The 20371-nt window shown below is 36.0% G+C and overlaps 1 protein-coding gene across 1 annotated transcript in view; it reads left to right on the forward strand.

Annotated features, from left to right (window-relative positions):
- The window catches only part of LOC121665252 (centrosomal protein of 192 kDa-like), a 71636-nt gene that overhangs the window by 37684 nt on the left and 13581 nt on the right, over window positions 1-20371 (forward strand). Inside the window, exons 31-48 of the mRNA XM_042029252.1 lie at window positions 1127-1357; window positions 2820-2945; window positions 3945-4079; window positions 4283-4346; window positions 5011-5150; window positions 5278-5370; window positions 6193-6308; window positions 7799-7975; window positions 9811-9901; window positions 10605-10781; window positions 11308-11568; window positions 11775-11884; window positions 13930-14039; window positions 15246-15387; window positions 15938-16110; window positions 16418-16541; window positions 18269-18374; window positions 19752-19956. Of these exons, the coding sequence (XP_041885186.1) occupies window positions 1127-1357; window positions 2820-2945; window positions 3945-4079; window positions 4283-4346; window positions 5011-5150; window positions 5278-5370; window positions 6193-6308; window positions 7799-7975; window positions 9811-9901; window positions 10605-10781; window positions 11308-11568; window positions 11775-11884; window positions 13930-14039; window positions 15246-15387; window positions 15938-16110; window positions 16418-16541; window positions 18269-18374; window positions 19752-19956 (2581 nt within the window). The remainder of the gene's footprint in view (window positions 1-1126; window positions 1358-2819; window positions 2946-3944; window positions 4080-4282; window positions 4347-5010; window positions 5151-5277; window positions 5371-6192; window positions 6309-7798; window positions 7976-9810; window positions 9902-10604; window positions 10782-11307; window positions 11569-11774; window positions 11885-13929; window positions 14040-15245; window positions 15388-15937; window positions 16111-16417; window positions 16542-18268; window positions 18375-19751; window positions 19957-20371) is intronic.

The raw sequence follows: 20371 nt of genomic DNA on the forward strand, positions 1-20371 counted from the left end.
TAGGCCGGAAATTGGCTGTCTTGCACTTCAATTTTGTTAAATTCTATATACTTCTGTTATCATGGTAACATGATACTTGAAGACATGAGAATGAGTTAGATTCAAGGTCCATCAAAATGATTTTTTTTTTATTGATGAATACACTTAGTAGAGAAGAATATAACAACAGAACAGGATACTCCGAGCTTCTGGCAGCTTTGTACTTGGTAACTTTTGTGTTAGATGTTATTTCTGTTCTTATTAGTTTTTTGTAGACTGCTCTTTATCTAGCTAATCGGTTGAAATTATGTAGTGTTGTCCACAGTTCAGTTCAGTTGTAGATTGTATTAAGTATTGCTTTTTTCTTTTTTGAATATGGTTCTTGCTGTTTTTATTTGGTCCATATTACTGAGGAATAGCAGACAATGATTCACTTTAAATATTGCAGCTTGTAAGTCTTAGAAATCCTGATCACATCCCTCCTTAGGTATATTTTTCCAGCAGATGTAGCACATGTCTTTCCAGGAGTATGATTTCTGGTTTTGATCTTGTTTTCTCAGAATGTTTCCTTTTTAAAGAACATCAAGCCACAATTCTGTGTGTTCATGTATGTGTGTATACATATATATATGATGTGTGTGTGTACATGAGAATAATGATTTCTTCCATAATTTTCTAATCAGTGTCATGGTGCTTTTATGTAGCTCCTGTAGCCAGCAATTCTGTTGTATCGAGAGGTGATTTTTTAAATGAAATTGCTTTACAGTTATTTCCATGTGTATGCATTTGTTTGCACAGTGTGATTAAAACTAATTTTATTCGGTCAGCTCTTAGATACGCTGTTGTTCTTTCTTGAAAGTCAGGGTTTTACTTATTAATTAATTTTCCCAGTGTCAATCTTCCACTAGATGGTAGAAAGAAACCTCAGCAATTTTCAGGCTGACTTCTCTGTTTAAATTAAAAGAAAAGGCCCGCAGTTGAGCGGGATGGAAATAGGCCATGGATATGAAGATGCATTAATTAAATAGAGGAAAAATATATACAAAACTTCTGTGTTAAGCAGTGGTACTGGATAAATGTGGTATTTGAAAAGGAAATGTCTTCTGGTAAAAGGCCTGTTGAAAATGACAGGTATTTTGTTTTTCAGGTGGATCCTATGAAGTATCAATGTCTGGTTTTCAAGAACAAAACCATTGTAGGATCCTACTCGACCAACGACCTGAAAATACTCTTCTTACCTTCCCATTCGGGGATCTTCCAGTGTATCCTCAATGTTTCATCTTGGCCAGTTGCTGCAGATGCTGAGACAATCGTTCAGTCAGAAGCTTTGGCAAGCAGGGTAGTTCTGACAGCAGTCGCTGAAAACCCCAATTTAGAAGTAAGTAGCTGCTTATTGTGGGTCTTTTGTTGTTGTTACAATATTATGAATAATTTCATGACACTGGAAAATAATAGGATTGCAAAGTTGTTCCTCTGAGAAACCTGGAATTTCGTATGTTTTAAGTGGGAATATAAGAAAAATTTTGAGAAGCTTATTGCTGTTTGGGGAGTTCCATTTGTGGAAAAGCACCTAGCTGGAAATGAAGGATTCTGTGTGGAAAGAATAAGTTAAAATGCATTACTTCTTCATTGTTGAAAGACTGGATGAGGCCTTAAACGTCTAATGCTTTCTAGGTGTCTCCTGTGTTGGATTGGGCATTAAGTGTAACAAAAAGCATTTGTTTCCAATTGTAAGGATTGCTTTTTTTTTTTACATCAAGTAGACTTTGTCTTGGTTTCTTACTACCTCTAGGTTGTTTATGATTGTAGAGAATATTTTCTTATTTTCGACTAATTAAAAATTAAATATAAGTGGATGTGTAAAATGCTTTTGTCTTGTGACTTTTCATGAAGAACAACCAGGTGGGAGGCAGTGTGACATTAAGAATTAAATCTGGCCTCATGTAGTCCTAGATTTAAGAGTATGGACAGGTAGAAAAAGGCTTGATGATACTTTTGGAGGTGCCTGAACAGATTACATGGTAGTTTGTGACATCATTGATAAAAGTAAAATTCTCAGTCATCAGCCACAGCTAATATTTTTTTTTTTCATTTAAGGTGGTCTTTTAACTTGCTTTGGGCTAAGTATGTGTTTTGAAGTAATGAATGCACATGAATGAATATAATTTTTAATGCTTCTTCCATAATTTTTCTTTCTTTTTAATGCATTTTTTATTCTTTTACATGTAGTCCATTCTCCATGTTCTTCATAGTATATAGTTCAAACTTGTGTCATATTCAAACTAAAATTAAACCCTATGCTAAATCTCTGCATGTCTTGTTATATTCTTGAGATTGGAAAAAGTACCAAATAAAAGCTGTATTTTGCTGCAGATCATGACACTTAAATGTTTTTAATTTTTTAATTTTAATTTTTTAGCAAAAATTAACAGCCCCTTAGTTATTTTCTCAACTTTTAATTTGCTAAAATGACTTTTTAACTATCCAAAACTGACATTTCTTATTTGCTAGCAATAACCATGGTTTAAACTTACTTTTAATTTGAATTATCCAAAATAATTGGATTGTGTGCTGGATTGTGGTGGATAAACACTGTGCTAAGATTGGCTTCATTGATTGAGGCAAAATGCATGGGAGATAGCCAATTGGCTGTAACCCCTTCTAATATCAAAGAAAACATGATTCTAGACTCCTCCTACCCCTGGTAGGAGGTTTGTATTATATGTGGATATAGCATTAAGAGGATGGAATAGGTGAATAACATCCTTTCTTTGCATTTGTAGGGTAGTGTGTTTTGAAGGTTTTCCTTTCTTCTAAGTTCTGCTTTGCCTTAAAACCAGGTGGAAACCGGAAAAGGAGATTGCCTGGATTTTGGTGACTTGACTTCTGGCAGTTGGAAGGCTCTTCCCCTAAAACTTATCAACAAAACCCATGCTTTTGTGCCAATTAGACTTATTATTAATGCAGTAAGTACAGTAAACTTCCTGTATGTGAGAGTTAACATCTTGTGATACTGAATTTTAATACCCAAATACTTTATGTTACATGTCATTGAGAAATATATCTTGGACAGTAGCTGTAAGGTTCCCAAGAACTCTTCTGTTAGTCAGGAAATAAATAGTTTTTGCAGGGTGGTAATCTGAGTCTGCTGTAATGGTACCGACAAAAATGCTTCTGGGGATAGGTGCGGTGTTTTGTTTCATATCTGTTGGTTACTTTTTATAGCTTAGCCGTGGGATTCCAGCTCTGATGCTTGCTTTGATAGCACAGGGCAGCAAATAGGATAAAAGGTTGTTTTGCCTAAACCTTCCTCTGAGAAGCTGGAGAAGCTGGAAGCTTCCCTCTTCTTTCTGAGAAGCTGGAGACATATTCCACTATTCAAATGAAACAGCTGACTGTTCACACAAGCAGGCAAGCTTGCTACTAGCAAGTTTAACATATTCCTTCCTCCTCTGCAGGAGCAAGAACAGGACTCTTCTCTCTATCTGCTTTGTCTCACACTATATAATAGCCTGTCTGAGAGGCTACAGTGTTGTCCTCTCTGTATCTCTGGCAATGCAGTTTCAGGTTTTTGGCTAGGCTGGGCTGACTGCTGATTTGTGCTGTGGGAAGAGCTGGCCTGGTTTCCTTATACAGGGGAACAAGAAAGGACTGGCCTTACGTTAAGGTGGATCAGGTTATGTTGAGGACTAGTAATGTTTGGTCTTGAACAGCCAAACTTCTTGAAGGCTTAAGCTAACCAGACTCTGCTTATCCCCTTTTGCTACAAAAGGTTTTCCTATTGTTTTTGGAGGGTTTGCTGGACTATCATATACTTACCAAAACTATAGGCTAATTCTTGATTATTTTTTTCCAAACTACTTGGATCATTCAAAACTTGTCTTGCATTTCTCAATTTTGTCAGCATTGCTGTTAGTGACCATAAGAGATTTAATACTTGTAATACTTCTTTTTCTTTTTGACAGAATGCAGTAGCCTGGCGGTGCTTCACCTTTTCCAAGGAACCAGTTAACACTTCTAATGAACAAATGGATGCAGTTTCTCAGACAGCAGCTCCATCAGTTGTAAATCATGTGATACATGCAAGCTATGATGGCCAAGTGAGTAGTTCATAGTTGGCTGATTCTTCTTTTTACTTGCTGTCTGAAATGACAGTGCTGAATATTTGAGTTCATAGTAATGATTTTTGGTGAGTGTACCTTTTTGAGCAGTTTTGTTTGGGTTATGTGGGTGGTTTTTTTGTTGCTTCCTCTTAATAATTCTCTCCCTCCCCATAAGATGAGTCAACAAATTTCTTTTTCAGGATCCTGAAGCTGTAACAGTTTGGGTTCTGTTTCATGCACCTAAGAAACAAATTTCTGGTTCAGGTATAGTAATTTGATTTTAGTTTCAACTGAAACAGATTTGACTTTTAACGTATACATGTGTTAGAATTGTGGGACAGACTGCAAACTTAAAACCATGTTTGGTTTGTGTGCACTAATATTTCAGGTATCACATTAATTTTTAGTAACTGTAGGAGACAGAATGCCTCTATGTCTTAAGCCTTTATGTGTTACCAGGGACACTTATACTTCAGCATGAGGCTGTAAAAAATTTGTACTGCAAGATGCATGGAATCTGTGTTACTCCTTTTACTGAGGGAATTAAACTGTCACTTAAGAAAACATTGCATTAGTTGCAAAATAGATAATAAATTTGAAGAAACCTCTGAATTGTTCTGGCTTCCTGAATAGAAAATAGTACATATATCACCTTGTTTGACTAGTGTGGTAGAATGGTTTTCTTTGTTTGCATTAGCGACAATTTCAGTCACATTTGATGAAAAGGTAAAACTCTTAAATAAGGTCCTGTGAGACTTTATTTAAAAGAGGAAAAAGGTGTTGCAGGAGTAATGAGTGAGCTTCTGTTATTATCTCCCCATGAATATGCTAAGATTGAAGAGTAGCTGAAGTGAGACATGCATCCATAGGAATGGCTTTTGCTGCTGGAAGACTTGCTTGCTTTTGTTACTCATGAAATTGTTCCTAGATTCCTTGGGTCCAGCAGATGAGTTCTTGGCGAGAGTGGACGTGGAAGTGGATAGTCCAGGACCTAGCACTGTCATTAAAAGTATTTCTCTCCGAGCAAGAGCTGGAACAGCAAAGATACATGTTCCAAAGGACTTACAGGTGTGTGTATATTTACAAAGTATGTTTTAAGAATAGTTTGCCTCTCCTAGCCTTCTACTTTTGTAATGTTTGATTTTATAATGTATATATATATACACATACATACACACTTACCTAATTTTTACAGAAAATACATCTGTCTACTAGTGTGGGTTCAACAGTCAAGCAGCAGCTGTCATTGAAAAATGCTGGAAACATTTGTGTATATTTGAAAGTTGAGGTAGGTTGGTTTTTCCCTCTTGAAATCGTGATTTTTTTGCTGTTTATATTGTATTGAAGTAGAGCTGAGCCTTGAGATTTTAGCTCCGCTCTGTGGTTTGACAAAAGCTTTACAAGTTTATGTAAAGGGAATGAAAGATGGTAGTGATTGGCTTACACTTTTGGAAAAAGTATATGGGTGTTCTTTTGCTCAACTTCAGTTATATTTGTTTTAGCAAACATACCTTTATGATTTTTACTAAATTGTAACAAAAATATTTGTTATATGTAAAAGTAGTGAAGCCTGTGCTACACAGCAGGTGTTAGTTAGCTGGTAGAGTAAAGCCTGCTTAGGGCAAAGATGAATATTAGCTTTGGGAAACATCTATATTTTCTAACAAAACTGCATTAGTTTTCAGTGTACATCTTGCCAACTCAAATACAACGTGAGTTCTTTTCAGATATGCAATGTCTTTACTTGACCTTTTTACAAATCCGTGGAAAATATGGTTCCAAACTGAAAGATAACTAAACACATTTGCAACTAGCATTTCAAAGTCAACAGAAGGAGCAGTTGGTTCCATTTTATAAAAAGAGGTTTGTTAGCCCATAATTTCTACGATCAGAGGCCATGGAAATAGGATATATGACTCCTATCACAAATGCCACATTAAGTGATGATACTGGGTGCTAGTTGATAAAATTTTGAAGACTCCACGTGTATTCAAATTGTCTGAACTGCATGTACAACAGGTGCACAACCAAATTGTATTACATGTTGTAGAAATGTTTAATCCCTTAAAATAGATAAGTAAGCCTCCCTTTTGCCCTTGCCTACTTTCAGACATCAGATCAGGACAGCTGCTTTGCTGTTGAACCTGAGGGCCTTTTCCTTTTTCCTGGGGAAGAACAAGTAGTGACTGTCCAGTTTTTTCCTAAAAGCATAACAACTACAGAAAGGTAATATAACTGATTCTGTGCTGCATGTGTTAAACTGAACTACTTTTGACCTTAAAGTAATGAACAAATTGAAAGTTTTACCTGTATGAGAGACTTTGTCTTCAGTTGTTTTCATGAGAGCTCTCATCCATTACAAAAGGATTTTTGTTAAGGTTCACCTTTTCTATAGATTATCTGCCTCTTCAGGTGTGTATAGCTGAATGAATAGGTAATATTTCCCATCAAGAAATATTCTAAGACTTGTTTAGTGTAAAAAAATGGAGTAAGTCCCTGAAGCCCTTTATATGGTAGTTATTGCTGAAGTACATCAAAGCTTCAAAATACCTACCGTCAGCAGCTCCTTCAGTTGTTTCCCTCTTTCTCTCTCTGCTGAGGCAAGGGAAATGTTATTTCTGTTGTACATGTGAAAAAACTCAAGAAGAGATCGGGATCATAAGTATTCTTTTGTCTGCTGTAATCAGATAAAAGTTTGTTCTGTACAACACTAATGTACATGTTCCTTTTGCAGATGGAAGAAGCATTCATAGTTTTGCTCATTAGCACCTGTTGAACTTCGTTCTGCAAAATAAACTTGATTGGTTCAAGTGATCATTAATATGTCATGTGAGAGTCTTCAGAGCAGCCTTTCCTCTCTTGTTACATGTTTTCTAGTTTCTGCTGTGATAGAGCAAGAATGGACAAAGGAGTATCTTCAAAATATGTTCAACTTCAGTATCTAGCTTAACCAGGCCTCTCCAGTGCATTTAAATTAAACAATGAGAAGTTCTGTGCTAGTGACAGTATGATCCTATTGGATAGATTGAAGTTTTGCAAGCTTGAGGTACTCAGGATTGGAAACTTCGTAGTCTATGTCAAAGTGCCGCCAAAAGACTAATAAACTAACTGAGGCAGTAAGGAGGGTCCATGTTCCCTGCTGATGGGATTCAGGGCTTTGTCTGCAGGTCTCATAGGGATTCACTGACAGCTAGAATGGTGGTTCTTGACTTTTGTTCTTGACTTGAAGTGTATCTGTGCTATAGCAAGTGCTTCAGCCTGTAACTTAAAAGCTAGATTTCCTTCCTTGATGCTCCTGAGTACCTCATACTTGTAAAAATTCAATGAAGTTTCTCAAGGCATTCAAAAGGCATCTCTTTAATCTACAGCCAGACTTTGCTTCTTTCTAAAATTAGTCTGTCAAAATAATTAGATATTAGTAGGAACGAAAAATAATTTGGTGAGTTGTAGTCTCTGAAATATTTATCTGAATCATTTCCAGATGAAATACTTCAGAAGACTGTGTGAGGTACATGTGGCATGTGTATTTACAGCCCAAAGGATTTAAATTTTGCTATGCCTAAAGCTGGTCTTTGTCATAAAATAAAAAGAAGTATTTGTATTTTCCCCTTAAGAAGGTAGTTTTAAAAACACCTAATCTTTTTCAGTTATGTTTTGATTTCATCAGCTGATCTTGTTCTGTTGTGGGATTTAAATTTATTTATTTATTTTTAAAGTACTTTGAAAATCCTTGTGTTGCCATCTGGGCCTCAGTATGAAGTGATGATAAAAGGTGAGGTGGAATCTGGGAAAAACAGACCTGTGTCTACAGCTGCTGGGCTCTCAGACATTCCACCCATCCTTTCCAACAAGCAGTTCATTGCCTGGGGAGCAGTAGCACTTGGATCATCAGTGTAAGTATAAGTTGGACAGTTGTTCATATAGAATATCAAGTTAAGTATTTTATATTTCACTTACTTGAAGTAAAATTTCCAATTCACATTGATAATTCACAGTGATTTGTTCTATGCCTCAAGTGAAAGAAGCAGAATATTACAATTTTTTTTCTTGTGCAAGAAAGTTTTGGAAACAAACTGATCTTGGTTGAGCTTTGTGTATTCTCAAGGACTCATTAGAATTTCATTAGAATATCTGGTTCTGTAAGTTTAGCATGTTGTGTAAGTAGAAATGAGGAGGAAAGTATTTTTCAGCTAAATTGAGAGAAAAATTCTGTTGGTTCTTTTGATACCTATCTCTTGCTAGAGATAAATTATGCTTCATCTCATCCATTACAACTAACAGAATCCGGTCTGTGTAATGTAATTTGACCATCTGAATAGCATAAACTGTTGAACATCCCTTAATTGATTTGAATGTGTTGCAATGTTAAAACTTAGAGTGATGGAGAATCTGTTTTGTTCCTAATTATGAATTGCTTTATCCTTCAGACTACTTCTTGTCTGCACTTTTTTAGTTTCATGTTTATAGGCTCAATATTCTATGCTTTAGTGAAACTGTTCATAATTGTTAGGATATTCTTTGTTTCTTTTATATGTAAAGTCTGCAAGTTTTGCAGACCTCTGAACTTCTAGTAATTATTACTTGAGGGAATCATCCACTGTTGGTTGATACTAAACTTTTTGAGGAATCTAATGATGTTCCCAGTGGTTTAAAAGCAGTCCATGTTTGTAGCCAAGAACTGTTTCTGATAGCTGTATTTCTGTTTTCCTGGTTTGTTAAGGTAGTGTGCTTCTTACAGTAGTTCTGGTTATTTGGTGTTTGGGAATTACTGCTCCTTTCCTGTATGCTGCTATCTTTTTATTTGCTGTTCCTCCTGTAAAACAGTTTTGATGAACCCTTGTTTTTAGGAAGCTGAAATTATTTCTCTAATTATGGTTTCAACAGAGTACAAAAGAGTGTCGGCCAGTGTTGATAGGGAGACGCTTTGCTCTCTCTGTCCTCTTCTTTGATTCTAACTGCATGATCAATTATTCTCTTATGTTTTAGCAGTTTTAGGGCTTGTCAAATTCATCTGTCAATGTTTTTTGACAAATGTTTAAATGTTTAAAATGATGAAGGTGCTTGCTCTTGCTGGAGATGTTTCCTACCTCTGCTGAGGAAACCTCTGAGTACCAGAAGCCTGGTCAATACTAGGATGTATCACAGAGAAAAGAAACTTATTTTTTGGTCAACCTGATTCTGTCAAATGACCATAACTTTCGGTGTTGCTATTACATTGAGAAGTACATGAAAAGGAAAGGTTATCCTGAATTTAGTTCTTTACTACTGTTCCAGTGAATCTGGGCCAGACTACTCTGAAGACTTTGTTTCCACATAACTTAGTGTCTCTGGATATTCTCATCGTAACTGTGTCCTTAAGTGGGTATTTTAAAGGAATTTTTGTATTGATACAGTTGCTGGTTGCTTTCAAAGTTCAGGCTGTTAAGTACAGTATTTGAACTTCAAAAAAGACAGATATAGGTTTTTTTGGTTTTTTTTTTTATATGTAGTTATTTGGGGATTGTTTTGCTATATGAGTATTCATGTGTTGTGGTGTATGACAGTGTAGGGTGTGTAAGTTTGACAGTATAGAAATAACTTTCTATCTAACATATTCTATTGTTCCAAGAGGTGATTTTTTTCCATTAAATTACTTCAAAATTGACTGTCCCAGTTCCATTGTTTCCATTAATAAATATATGCAGTTAATTTGTATTTGCTGTAAAATCTAACCAAACATATCTTTCAGAGAGAAGAAGTTAACTCTAAGAAATGACTCTCCATCTGTGACCCAGCATTTAAGATTGTTGATAAGAGGCCAGGATCAAGACTCCTTTCAGGTGGCTGTCATTAAAATTTTTGTTTAGTGTTTATGACTATGTTTATAATGAAAATGTTTCTGCCCTGAAGTGTTAGCAGGCTGTGTATTTCTTTTAAGACTGCCAAGGTGAATGTGGTAGCAGAGCTTCAGCTTCACTGGCAACCTCGGGAGCAGCTGAAATAAGAGTGCTGCAGCAAACTGGAGCTCAGTTTACAGGTCTCTAAGCTGCTGTATCACAACAGAGTCAGTACTTGGTGGAGTGGTCCATCAGTCACCCTTCTTGTAGGAGGGAGTCTAGAGGAGCATAGAAAAACTAGAATCAGCCTTTAGGAATTACCATGGCTTATGGGTCTTTTTGTTATGTAACCTGCATTGATTTATATCCCCTTTTTCCCTCAAATGTTCAGATTTTTTAATCTAAAGTCTTACACTGAGATGGAATTAGCGTAGTGATGGTAAAATTCAGCCTTGACAGGTTGGGGACTGAGGACAAAAACCTGTTTAAACTGAGAGGCTTGAAATGTTCATTGTGGGGAATATAAACTATCATGGACTCTGTCTTTTTCATTGCATATTAAGCATTGCAACTTTAAATATGCCACTGTCAATGGAGTTAATGTGGAATTTGAAGAAGTTAATTCCTCCTTCCAAGTGTAGTAAGTTTTACTGCTGTGTTTTTTTCCTATTATAGTCACTCAGTTCTGATGTCTTTCTTTTTATAGCTGCAAAGTATATTCGGGTCAGAAGGACGCTTAGCCAGTAATTGGGAACTCAAAATCCGCCCCAAAGAAGATACTAACATCTACCTGATGTTTACACCTACTCGAGTAACTTGCTGCTTTGCAAAGCTGGAAATCAAACAGCTGGGGATACGATCAAAGCCAGGAATTAAGTTTACTGTAAGAATCCCAACATAGCTTCTAATAATTTTAAATGTACTTTTTTCATAATTATTGAAAATCTAGCACTGAATAGCTGTTTCTATAAAAAACTTGAAAATTCAAGATATATACTATGGGTATCTGTACACTTGTTAAAATCATACGGGCACTAAATTTTATGCTTTGAACATTAGTATCAATTTTGCATGCAATTTTTTCCTTTGTGAAGGATGAAATATTTTATGTACTATATTAAAAATAGCCTAAGATTTTAACTGTAGAAGTGTTAAAAAATCTGAACTTGTCTTGTTCTATAGGTAGGTCTTAAACAAACTTGGAAGTAGAACTTGAAAATGATTGAATAAATTTAGGCTTTTCAATTTCTTGCAAGGGGTTTTCAGTTCACATTTTTAACATTTTCATTTGTTTTTCTGTAAGTCTTTATATAGTTTGCCATAGTTACGCATAGATTTTATTTATTAAGAATCTTTTTTCATTTGAAGTACTGGTTTTTTGGTGGTGGGTTTTTTTTTTTCTCTCCCAGATACCATTATCTGGATATGGAGGAACAAGCAATATAATTTTAGAAAATGTTAAAAAGTTGTCAGATAGCTGCATGGTTACACTGGAAAGATCATTGTCTGCAAGATCACAGAAAGCTTCCTTCCACGTGAGAAACACAGGTTCCCGGGCTGCCTATGTTAAAGTGCTGTGCTTGGCAAACCTGCAGACAAAAACAGTGATGGATCCTCAGGTTATGACAGTGTCTCCAGACAAGTTTGTATTAAGAGAAGGAACACATGAAGTAAGTACAGTGCTTTATTCTGAGCAATTTTTATGAATTTAAATTGTCATCAAAGAAAATGTCTGACTAGTTCCTTATTAAAATCTCACCTAATTCTTATGTCCTGTTTCACTTGTATTGCAGTAATCTGTTGACTCAGATTCCAAACATTAATACAAACAGTAAGATTTCTTTTTCCTCAGTGTGTTGTCTATTTATTTTATCAGGTGATTACTGTAACATGGAATCCGATGGAAAAGCACTTCAATACAAGCATGTTGGTATCGACAGTATGGTTCTTTTGGGGAGATGAAGTTTCGAGGCAGCAGTATCGCAGGTAAGATGTGCTTTGCTATTGTAACAGACTGATGTTTAACAAGAAGTCAAAACTAGAGGTATGTGCTGCCACAGGCATGGTTTTAACACGCTTCCAAAACCAGCAAGAACAAACTAAAAGACGGTGATGATAGGTAAAGATCTATTAAGTCTTGCATCTGTAAGTTGTTGATGGGGGTTTGTTCATTTATGGCTTTGCTTACATACTGCACCTACAATCCTAGTTAAGGATTTTATTCTATTTTAACTTTCTTAAATTCAAGTGTGTTGGGTTTTGATGAAATGTTTTCTTTTTTGTGTCGAAAGAGATCTGTGTTCTGTGTTGGTATCTCTCTTTCTAATGAGTATGTAACTTTAATTTTTAAAGAAAAGGCTCATGAAAAGAATAGTACTGATATCCAGGAGCATTAAGTTTTGAACAAGGTTCATGTCTTGGTTTGCTGAATTCTGTTGACAAAGAATGGCTTTGAGTAGATGTGTATATGAGAAAAAGAAAATCCACATATGCTCATGACACACTAAGGAAACTTACTGAAAATACCTTGCTGATCTTAGATAGCAGCCATGTTATTCTGCATTTCAGTTTGTATAACTCAAACGCACAGAAATGACATATTCTGCTTTCATTGACGTAAGTGACACTTGTGCTGTCTGTGGGGTACAGTGTAATGCAGAATGTTAAGACTAGGTAGAGCTCTAAGGTGCTGATGATCATAATTCAATGCAAAACTTGAAAACAGCATTATTTCATCATTGCTTTTAAATGTCATTGCCTGACAATGTGTGAAAGTCATTGTATATATTCTTATCCAAAAGAAGTATTAAACACAGCTGAATTTGACTGCATAACTTTGAATAAAAAGCTCATGGAATAGCTGAGTTCCCAACCTGGATAGGAAACTGGCTTCTTTTAGATATCTTAGAAGATGCTTGTTCCTGATTTTTGTATGAATTGTTTTGTGTGAGGCAATGCTCACTATCATGGAATCCTCCTTAAAGGCCTGATTTCAAAACTTAGGGAACAGTTTTGGTCTACAGATCAACAGAAAACCCATCTAGAAGCTCAATACAACTACATGGGTATTATTGGAAACTTTTAAAATTCAGGTTCTGGATGATGTGAGCGAAATGACTTGTTGATTTTATTAGCCACCAGGCTGGCATATGGTTCTTGAAAATAGTGGTCTAGCTGGTTGTTTCTTGGTGGGAGGTTCTCTGAAAACCCCTTGATAACTTGAAAGAGATGTGTATTTCTTGCAGTGACTGAGTTCTCTAAGCCAGTCCAACCCCATTCTGTAATTGTGCATTAGAATGAGAACATGATTTGAGACTTAGGGGCAGGACTGTGAAATGAGTACTCTGCCTCATCTGCCAACTTGTGCCTCAAGTTCCTTACTCCAAAATTATATATAGTCAGCAGCCTGGTAAGTAGCTTAGACCTGAGAGTTAGTAGTGCTGAGGTATTCTTTCCTCCTCCATGGCCCTGACCTTATCTGAGTGCCAGATTTCCTCTTGCTGACCTGTAGCTTCCCATTTTACCCAGGACTATTTATATGCCTGTGCCTCCCAGTCTTTTCTATTCTGTTGGCAGTCATGCTCCTTGGCTCTGTGTTCCTGCTGTTGGCTGGCACCTGCTGCCGCTCTGACATTGACTAGTCAATTTTTCCTCTCAAAACGCTTTCACTTGTAACCAAAATAGCATTCTCCTGCTTCCTGTGGTGATTGAAACATCACTCAGATGCCTGATGTACTTACCAGAAATCTAGGTAGGTGTGACTGACAGCAGAGAACAAGTATGGAAAGACAAACATATGGTAACCATTATTTCAGTGTTTCCTTTTACTCTGCAGCAATAGAGCAGGTATTTCTTTAACCATTTTAAGACTGTGAAAAGACTTCAGTTTTAAATGAATGCTTCCAGATTTGAGCTTGGTGTAGTCAAGAAATGATGAAGTGAAAATTATGCTGGAATCTTATGAGTCTTACCAATCTTTTCAATTCGTTGTTTCTAGTACTGTGTTCAATTTAATGTCTCCTCTTTAATAGAGCTGTGATGTATAAACCCGGGGTAGAAAAACGCATAATCCCAGAAAACAACTTGTTGCGACACACTGTATTTGATGAAGAATTTCAAGGGGAGCAACTTGTGACAGAAGGTAAGACTATGACTTCTTAAAAGAAAAATCTAATACTTATTTTTGTGGGGCAAATGTGCTTTTGGCTGGAATCCTAGTTACTTTTTCACTATTTTTTTTATAAATGTAGAAGAAAAATTCTGAATTTGGACGGTTGTATTGGGCAAAGCTTTGTTGTATTTTCTTTCCTCAGTCCTGCTGAGGAAGGGTGTCATAGAATGGCTTTGGTGGGCACCTGGCATCCAACTAGGGTCAACCCATCACAACAGAATTTGCCTTTTTTCATTCAGTACGTATTTATTTAAATGATTTTCTGTTTTTTTTCTCCTAGCAACATGAAACCCCAATCTGTAAATATTATAGCATTAAAAATGCTGAGTTTATTTGGAAAGTATTTGCCTTATTACCTATTGAGAAAGATTCAGTTTGTTGTACACAGATATATTTGAAAAGTGAGAGGCAGACAACTTGGATGACACCAAAATATAAATTTATTTTCCTTCCTAAATTTAATAACTTTTTCTTCTGCTTGTTAGTAAGGAATTCATTAATAAGAATACAATATATTTTAAAGGGGTCCTTAAAGCACCTCCCCCCCCCCTCCCCCCCACTGTTCAATCCCATAGTGTAATGAACAAATTTACTGTCAAATCCTATTCTTGAAATAGTTATATTCACATATGGAATTACTCACTGTTCTAAGGCTACTACACCTGAATAAATGTGGTCTGATTCTTTCCCTATGAATTGTATGTTTTCTTTACTTGGAGAAGTAAAGATTTTTTTTATCATTCATTTTAGTTAGAGTGAAATCCTAGTGAACATTAGATACTTGGGTTCTGGAGTATCCTTTGAAGTTGTTAAGCCAGTGTTAGAGGAAAAAAGTAAGACCTAACTCTAATTTGGCATAGAATCAAATTAGTATATAGCATTTGTATAAAGGTGGAAAATCTATTATAATATCTTTATATTTATTTTTTAATATATAATATTTAATATATCTTATAATAAAAAGTTTAGAATTGGTGTGTATTTAGATTTATATATTATATTTGATGTTAGTGTTGAGCTATGCCTGATAACTAAACTTGTAGGAAGTAGTTTTGGAATGATCTAGGATTTCTTAGCTGATGGATTATTGACTAGGTCTATGTCCTAAATCTCTGTGTAATTTCTGAGTATTATAGAATTTTTCTTACTAGAATTCTCTATTACTCTCATGTTTAGTGTGTGATGTTCTACGAGGGACAAATGATATTCATCTTTTCTATGCAAATATGCAAAGGGTTATCCTTTCTGTGGTTGGATATTCCACTTGTGATCAGGATGGCTTTCAGCAGTCTCCTGGACACCGTTTGGAATTGGACAGGTACTGTAACTGTGATTAGTAATTATATGTATGTAATTATGGTTTTTTCTGGTGAGGTTAGTTAGACACTGGAACAGGTTGCCCAGAGTGGCTGTGAAGTTTTCATCCATGAAGAAATTAAAAACCTGGCTGGTCAATGTCCTTAATAACCTGCTGTAGCTGACCCTCCTTGGGGGTGTTGGACTGGGTGATCTCCAGAGGTCGCTGTGAAACGACGTACGTTGCCTTATTTCTCTCTGCAGTACTTGTTTTCTCTGTATAGGTTTTATTCAAGTTATTTTATATTATTGTCTTCTGAAGATAATTGTTTATTTTAGTTCCTTCCATTCTAAATGGTACCTCCCACTTCCAAACATTCTGTGAAAAAGCTGTGTCCTGATACAGCTGCTGAATTGTTTTTTACTTAATGGAGAACTGAATTAAATTGAGGGCCCATGTAAAAAGCACTGTACTTTAATAATAAAATTTTGATAAATACTAAAAGTAGGCTATTATAATTACTCATGGGATTTTTTTCTACTGCTTTTGCTTAATGCAGTCTTTTTTTCAGGTTTGAGAACTTTGTCAGACATACCACTACAACTTTGGATGTTCTTCCTGTTAAAGGACCTCAGGGTCCTTCATTATCTGCAAAAACTAATGTTCTGGTTCAGAATAAATCAGATGCTCAGCAGACTTGGGCTGTTACACCTGAGTATTTGACTTTGACATCTCCTTCTATTGGTAAGTATTTTTTGAAGTTAATGAAATAGCCACTTTAGTATTAAGATAAGTGTACTGCATAATATGTTTGTAAGTGTGGCTTGGCCAGTAATCTTCATGCAGACTTGATTTGAACACAGTTCTTGGATAAATTGTCAGAGGTGATGTGCTGTGTGTATACATACAGTATACACTGCATACCTATGAAGATTTTAAAGTATTGTGAGGGTGAAATTAGGGCAGAAAATACTTTTTCATTGGTGCATCTCTGTATCTTGGGCATTTTTGTGAATTTTTTTACATGTTAGCTTTTTTTTTTGTGTTACAGGTGGAACAGCAGACACTAGACATGTACAAATTGTCAACAATTCCAATAGAATGTTGACCTTTGAACTTTCATGGCCAGCTCACTGCCTTACTGTAACCCCACAACATGGAGCTGTTGAACCAGAGTAAGTTTCTTTCCATAAGTTCCTTTATGTGAGGAAGTGTGGTGAGGTCTTGGTGGAGTTTAGTTAGTTTAAGTGTGTAACTATTTTATGAATTTTAGCTGGTTTTTAGGAATTTACTTTAGTTTGCTTAGACTGTACCCTGAAACTATTTTAGTTCTACTTCCAGGGTGTAGACTTTTTGTCAACTAACATGCAAATCTAGCTTTTTTTAGGACCTTATCTGTTCTGTATAATGGGAATGTTCTTCTGTCACCTACATAATTATCTGGATGCCAGGAATTTTCTGTGCCTGGAAATACTATTATTATTGCATATTTTTCAAGGAGCTGGATGGCCAGTGAAGCTGAAACTTTAAAAATCTCCTTTTGCAGTAGTGTTTTGTTTAAAATTTAGCTGTGTATTTAAAAACAAAGAACAGTTCCTCCCTTCCCATAACCAACAAACAACCCCCAAAATAACAGTTCCTATAGAAGGCTTTTCTTCTGGGGACTTAGTTTTTTCTTTAGCAAATGTGCTGATATTCCTCACAACTTGATTGTGGTTTTTTTTTTTTTAATTTTGAGAAAACTGGGTTTTGCCATTCAACCTTTGTCTTCTCAGTACCTGTAGGTATGAAAATAATGACAAGCCAGTGTCAGCTTGCCTGTGCCTTAATTGGCATTTTTTTGGAACAGCAGTCATAATATCACTGTATATATATGAGACTTTTCACCCATGGCAGCAAAGACTTTTACAATTTATGCTTGGAAGAGGTGCCCACCTCTCCCTTCTAAATTTCTGGGGGTTTTTTAAGGTTCAGTTCAGAATAGCTCTAAGACCCTGTTATTAAGTTATTTTCATCTTACCCAAAAAAAAGTCTCCCACCAAAAAATGGGTTTTGCTTTCAGAATTGTATTTCAGTAGTTGCTTTAACCTTGAGGATGTTTGCCGAAATGCACTTTCTCTTCGGTCCTGCGTTGTCGATAGCATTTAAACACTTAATTTCATATTCATGTAGATGTAAATTGCTGGGAAACTTTCATCACTAGTGAGTACAAAATAGAGTTTCATGGAAGGGTTAGGAAAAATAGTCTCAAAAAGCAGTAACTATGAATGACTTTCCAGTAGCTGTGAAAGTAAAGACATACTGAGTGTCTCATACCCTAAATTCAGGATTGTCTGGATGATTTCTTAAAAAGAGAGTATTGAAGGCCTTCTGCAAGGAATTTTCTTGCAGTGTAGAATTTTAAAATGTGTTCACTGGAAAAGAGTGGGCAGAATCCTCACATTTTGGGTCCAGGTAAATAGTTTGGATCAAGAACAGAGGTCTGCAAGTAGGAAGCAGACCTGTGGGAACAGCTAACTTAAGCGCAGCAAGCTACACTTGCCCAGTTTTCTATTTTTCATGACCATCTCCCTGCAGTGCCAAGGGCAGTCATCCTGTCAGGACAGGAGCCAGCCTCTGCACTGTGATGGCTGGAGCCCACAGAATTCTTGAACTGAGTTAGGCTACGAAAAGAGGTGGTCTGATTTCTCAGTGATGGTGAAAGAAGGCCCTGGGATCATGGCTATTAAAGCTTAACATATTGAATATCTGATACCTTAAATTTAATGATCTGTAGAGCATCTTCACTTACCTGCTATCTTAAAAGTGCATCCTTTTTTGGGGGGGGCTAGTGACAATTGTGGTAGATATTTATTCTAATATGAGAATCGTTCTAGTTGATTTTGGTTTTTTTTTTTATTAGGGGCAGTACCCTAATTTTGGTGAGTCCTAATCCAGCACTTGCCACAAGACCTACATTAATTCCTTGGAGTGGCCTGATCTATATCCGTTGTGATAACGGGCTAAAGGTACGTGGTTTACTTGAGATTGGAGATTGCAACTTTTTATTTTACTTTGTCAGTTCTAATGAAGTTGCCAAAACCTTTTAGATTTGAGTCAGCAGCTCTGTCAACTTCCATTATTCTTCTTAATTTTTAAAGTTCTCTTAAAAAAAGTAGTTGAGATGCCATTTTGTAAAGTGAGATTTTTAGTTCATTCATCTCTGAAGAAATACTACAATGTGAACACTTTAACTGAATTGCCAACAAAATTGCACTCACCACTGCCTTATGCATAATTTTCTGAAATGCTACGTACATATATGTAGGTGTGCACGCACAAAAGTAGTCTGTATCATATCTGCATCATATTTTAAAATAAAAGAAGTCAGAAGAGGTTGTTGGACAAGTCATCATAGCTCTTTTTGTGCTCCCTTAAGGTAAACTTGACCTTCTGGATGACAGGTCTGTGACAAAGAATGTCTAGAACAGGTTTTGGCTCCTCATGGATTTTAATCCAAGATTTTTCCCTGATTAAGGTGAAGCACAGAAATAAAATTTATGAAGCCAACAGTTTTTCTCTTGTCAGTGTAAGAGCAAAGGGCTCCTTGGTAATCTCTCCCAAAGAGACTTCTAAAAAAATTTTTACAGACAGTGTGTGTTTTGGGTTATTTGTAACAATGCATGGAGAGAGAAATAGACACTGAAAGGATAAAACTGTATCTCCTTTCCTTTTGCATGGAGGGAAGTGTGAGGTATGATACAGAATTGGAAACTGCCTTCAAAAAACCCAAACAAACAGGGAAGTTGTTGAGAAGGAAGTGATAACTGTGCACATAGTTAACCATGTTATATTCTACAATATGAGAAAAGGATTTAAGAAATCTACTAGGACAAGTGTAGAGAATGTAGCAAAACCCATCAAATGATAGGAAATCTGGTAGTTTATAATGCTTTTGTCATTTATTTGCTACCTCTCCAAATCAGCAAAAAGTATGCTAAGATTTTATTAGCCATTAACTGAAACTTTTGAAATTTCTAATTATGTAGCAAAAGTGAACGCAAAGCTCCTTCTGAATGAGGCAGTTCTGTTTCCAGTATCTGCAACAGAGAATGTTGTAGGAATTGTCAGTTAAACTAATTGAAATTACTATTCCTGTTAAATTCAAATACCTATATAGCAAATTTTCAGTGAATATTCCTTTTCTCCTAAATTAAACTTGTCCTAGAATCTTCAAACTTTTGAGGTTGGAGTAGACCTGGGGATTTAATATATGAGAGCTTTCCTCTGTTGTAAAGCTGAACATAAGCTCTTGCAGCTCAAAGAAATAGAGCTAAATAGTTTGACTTATTAATATATCAATATTCACTGTTTAAAACTTTGCTTTTCTCCAAATCTTGTGAAAGTTTATTAAAGTGCTTATTCAAGAGGCTGTCGCACAGAGTGTATCTGGAGCAGATTTTCCATGCAGAAGATGTGATGTAATTCCTCCACAGTCTGAAAATCCTACTGTTGATGTGGCAAAGTCTCTCCCCAGGTTCCCTCTAACAAAAATGGAGATAAAGAACAGTAACATTGTTTTTCCTAAAACAAGACTTGGTCAAAGCTCAGGTAAGAGGGCTTATTTATTAAATATAGAATCTGTAGTATCTTGTGTTCAGAGGCTGTTTACTGTATGGCATGTTTGGGAACTTCAGTGCCTTGACTTTGGTTTTGTTCTCTTAGTCTGGTAAGTGTGAATGACCAGTTCCCCACTTCTGCCTTTGGTTTGAAAGGCTATTCTTTTCCTCTTTTTTTTTCCTTTGAGTTCTCCTGATACAGTATACCTTTTTTTCCACGGACAGGTTTGCATCCAGGCAAATCAGTTGCTGGGTTTTTAAGCCACTTTGATGAATGCAACTACACTGTGCCTGGGAAAAGAGAGTTACAAGGTTACTGTGTCTAGTTGAAACTCTTTTGGCTCAGTGCACCTTTGCAGTAGATCCATTCTCATCTGTGCTTATGCCCATAGGATATGAGATAAATC

The sequence above is a fragment of the Corvus kubaryi genome, unplaced genomic scaffold (assembly GCF_017639235.1).
Source record: "Corvus kubaryi isolate FWS band 111438036 unplaced genomic scaffold, C.kubaryi_AGA036_p1.0 132, whole genome shotgun sequence".
Lineage (NCBI taxonomy): Eukaryota > Metazoa > Chordata > Aves > Passeriformes > Corvidae > Corvus > Corvus kubaryi.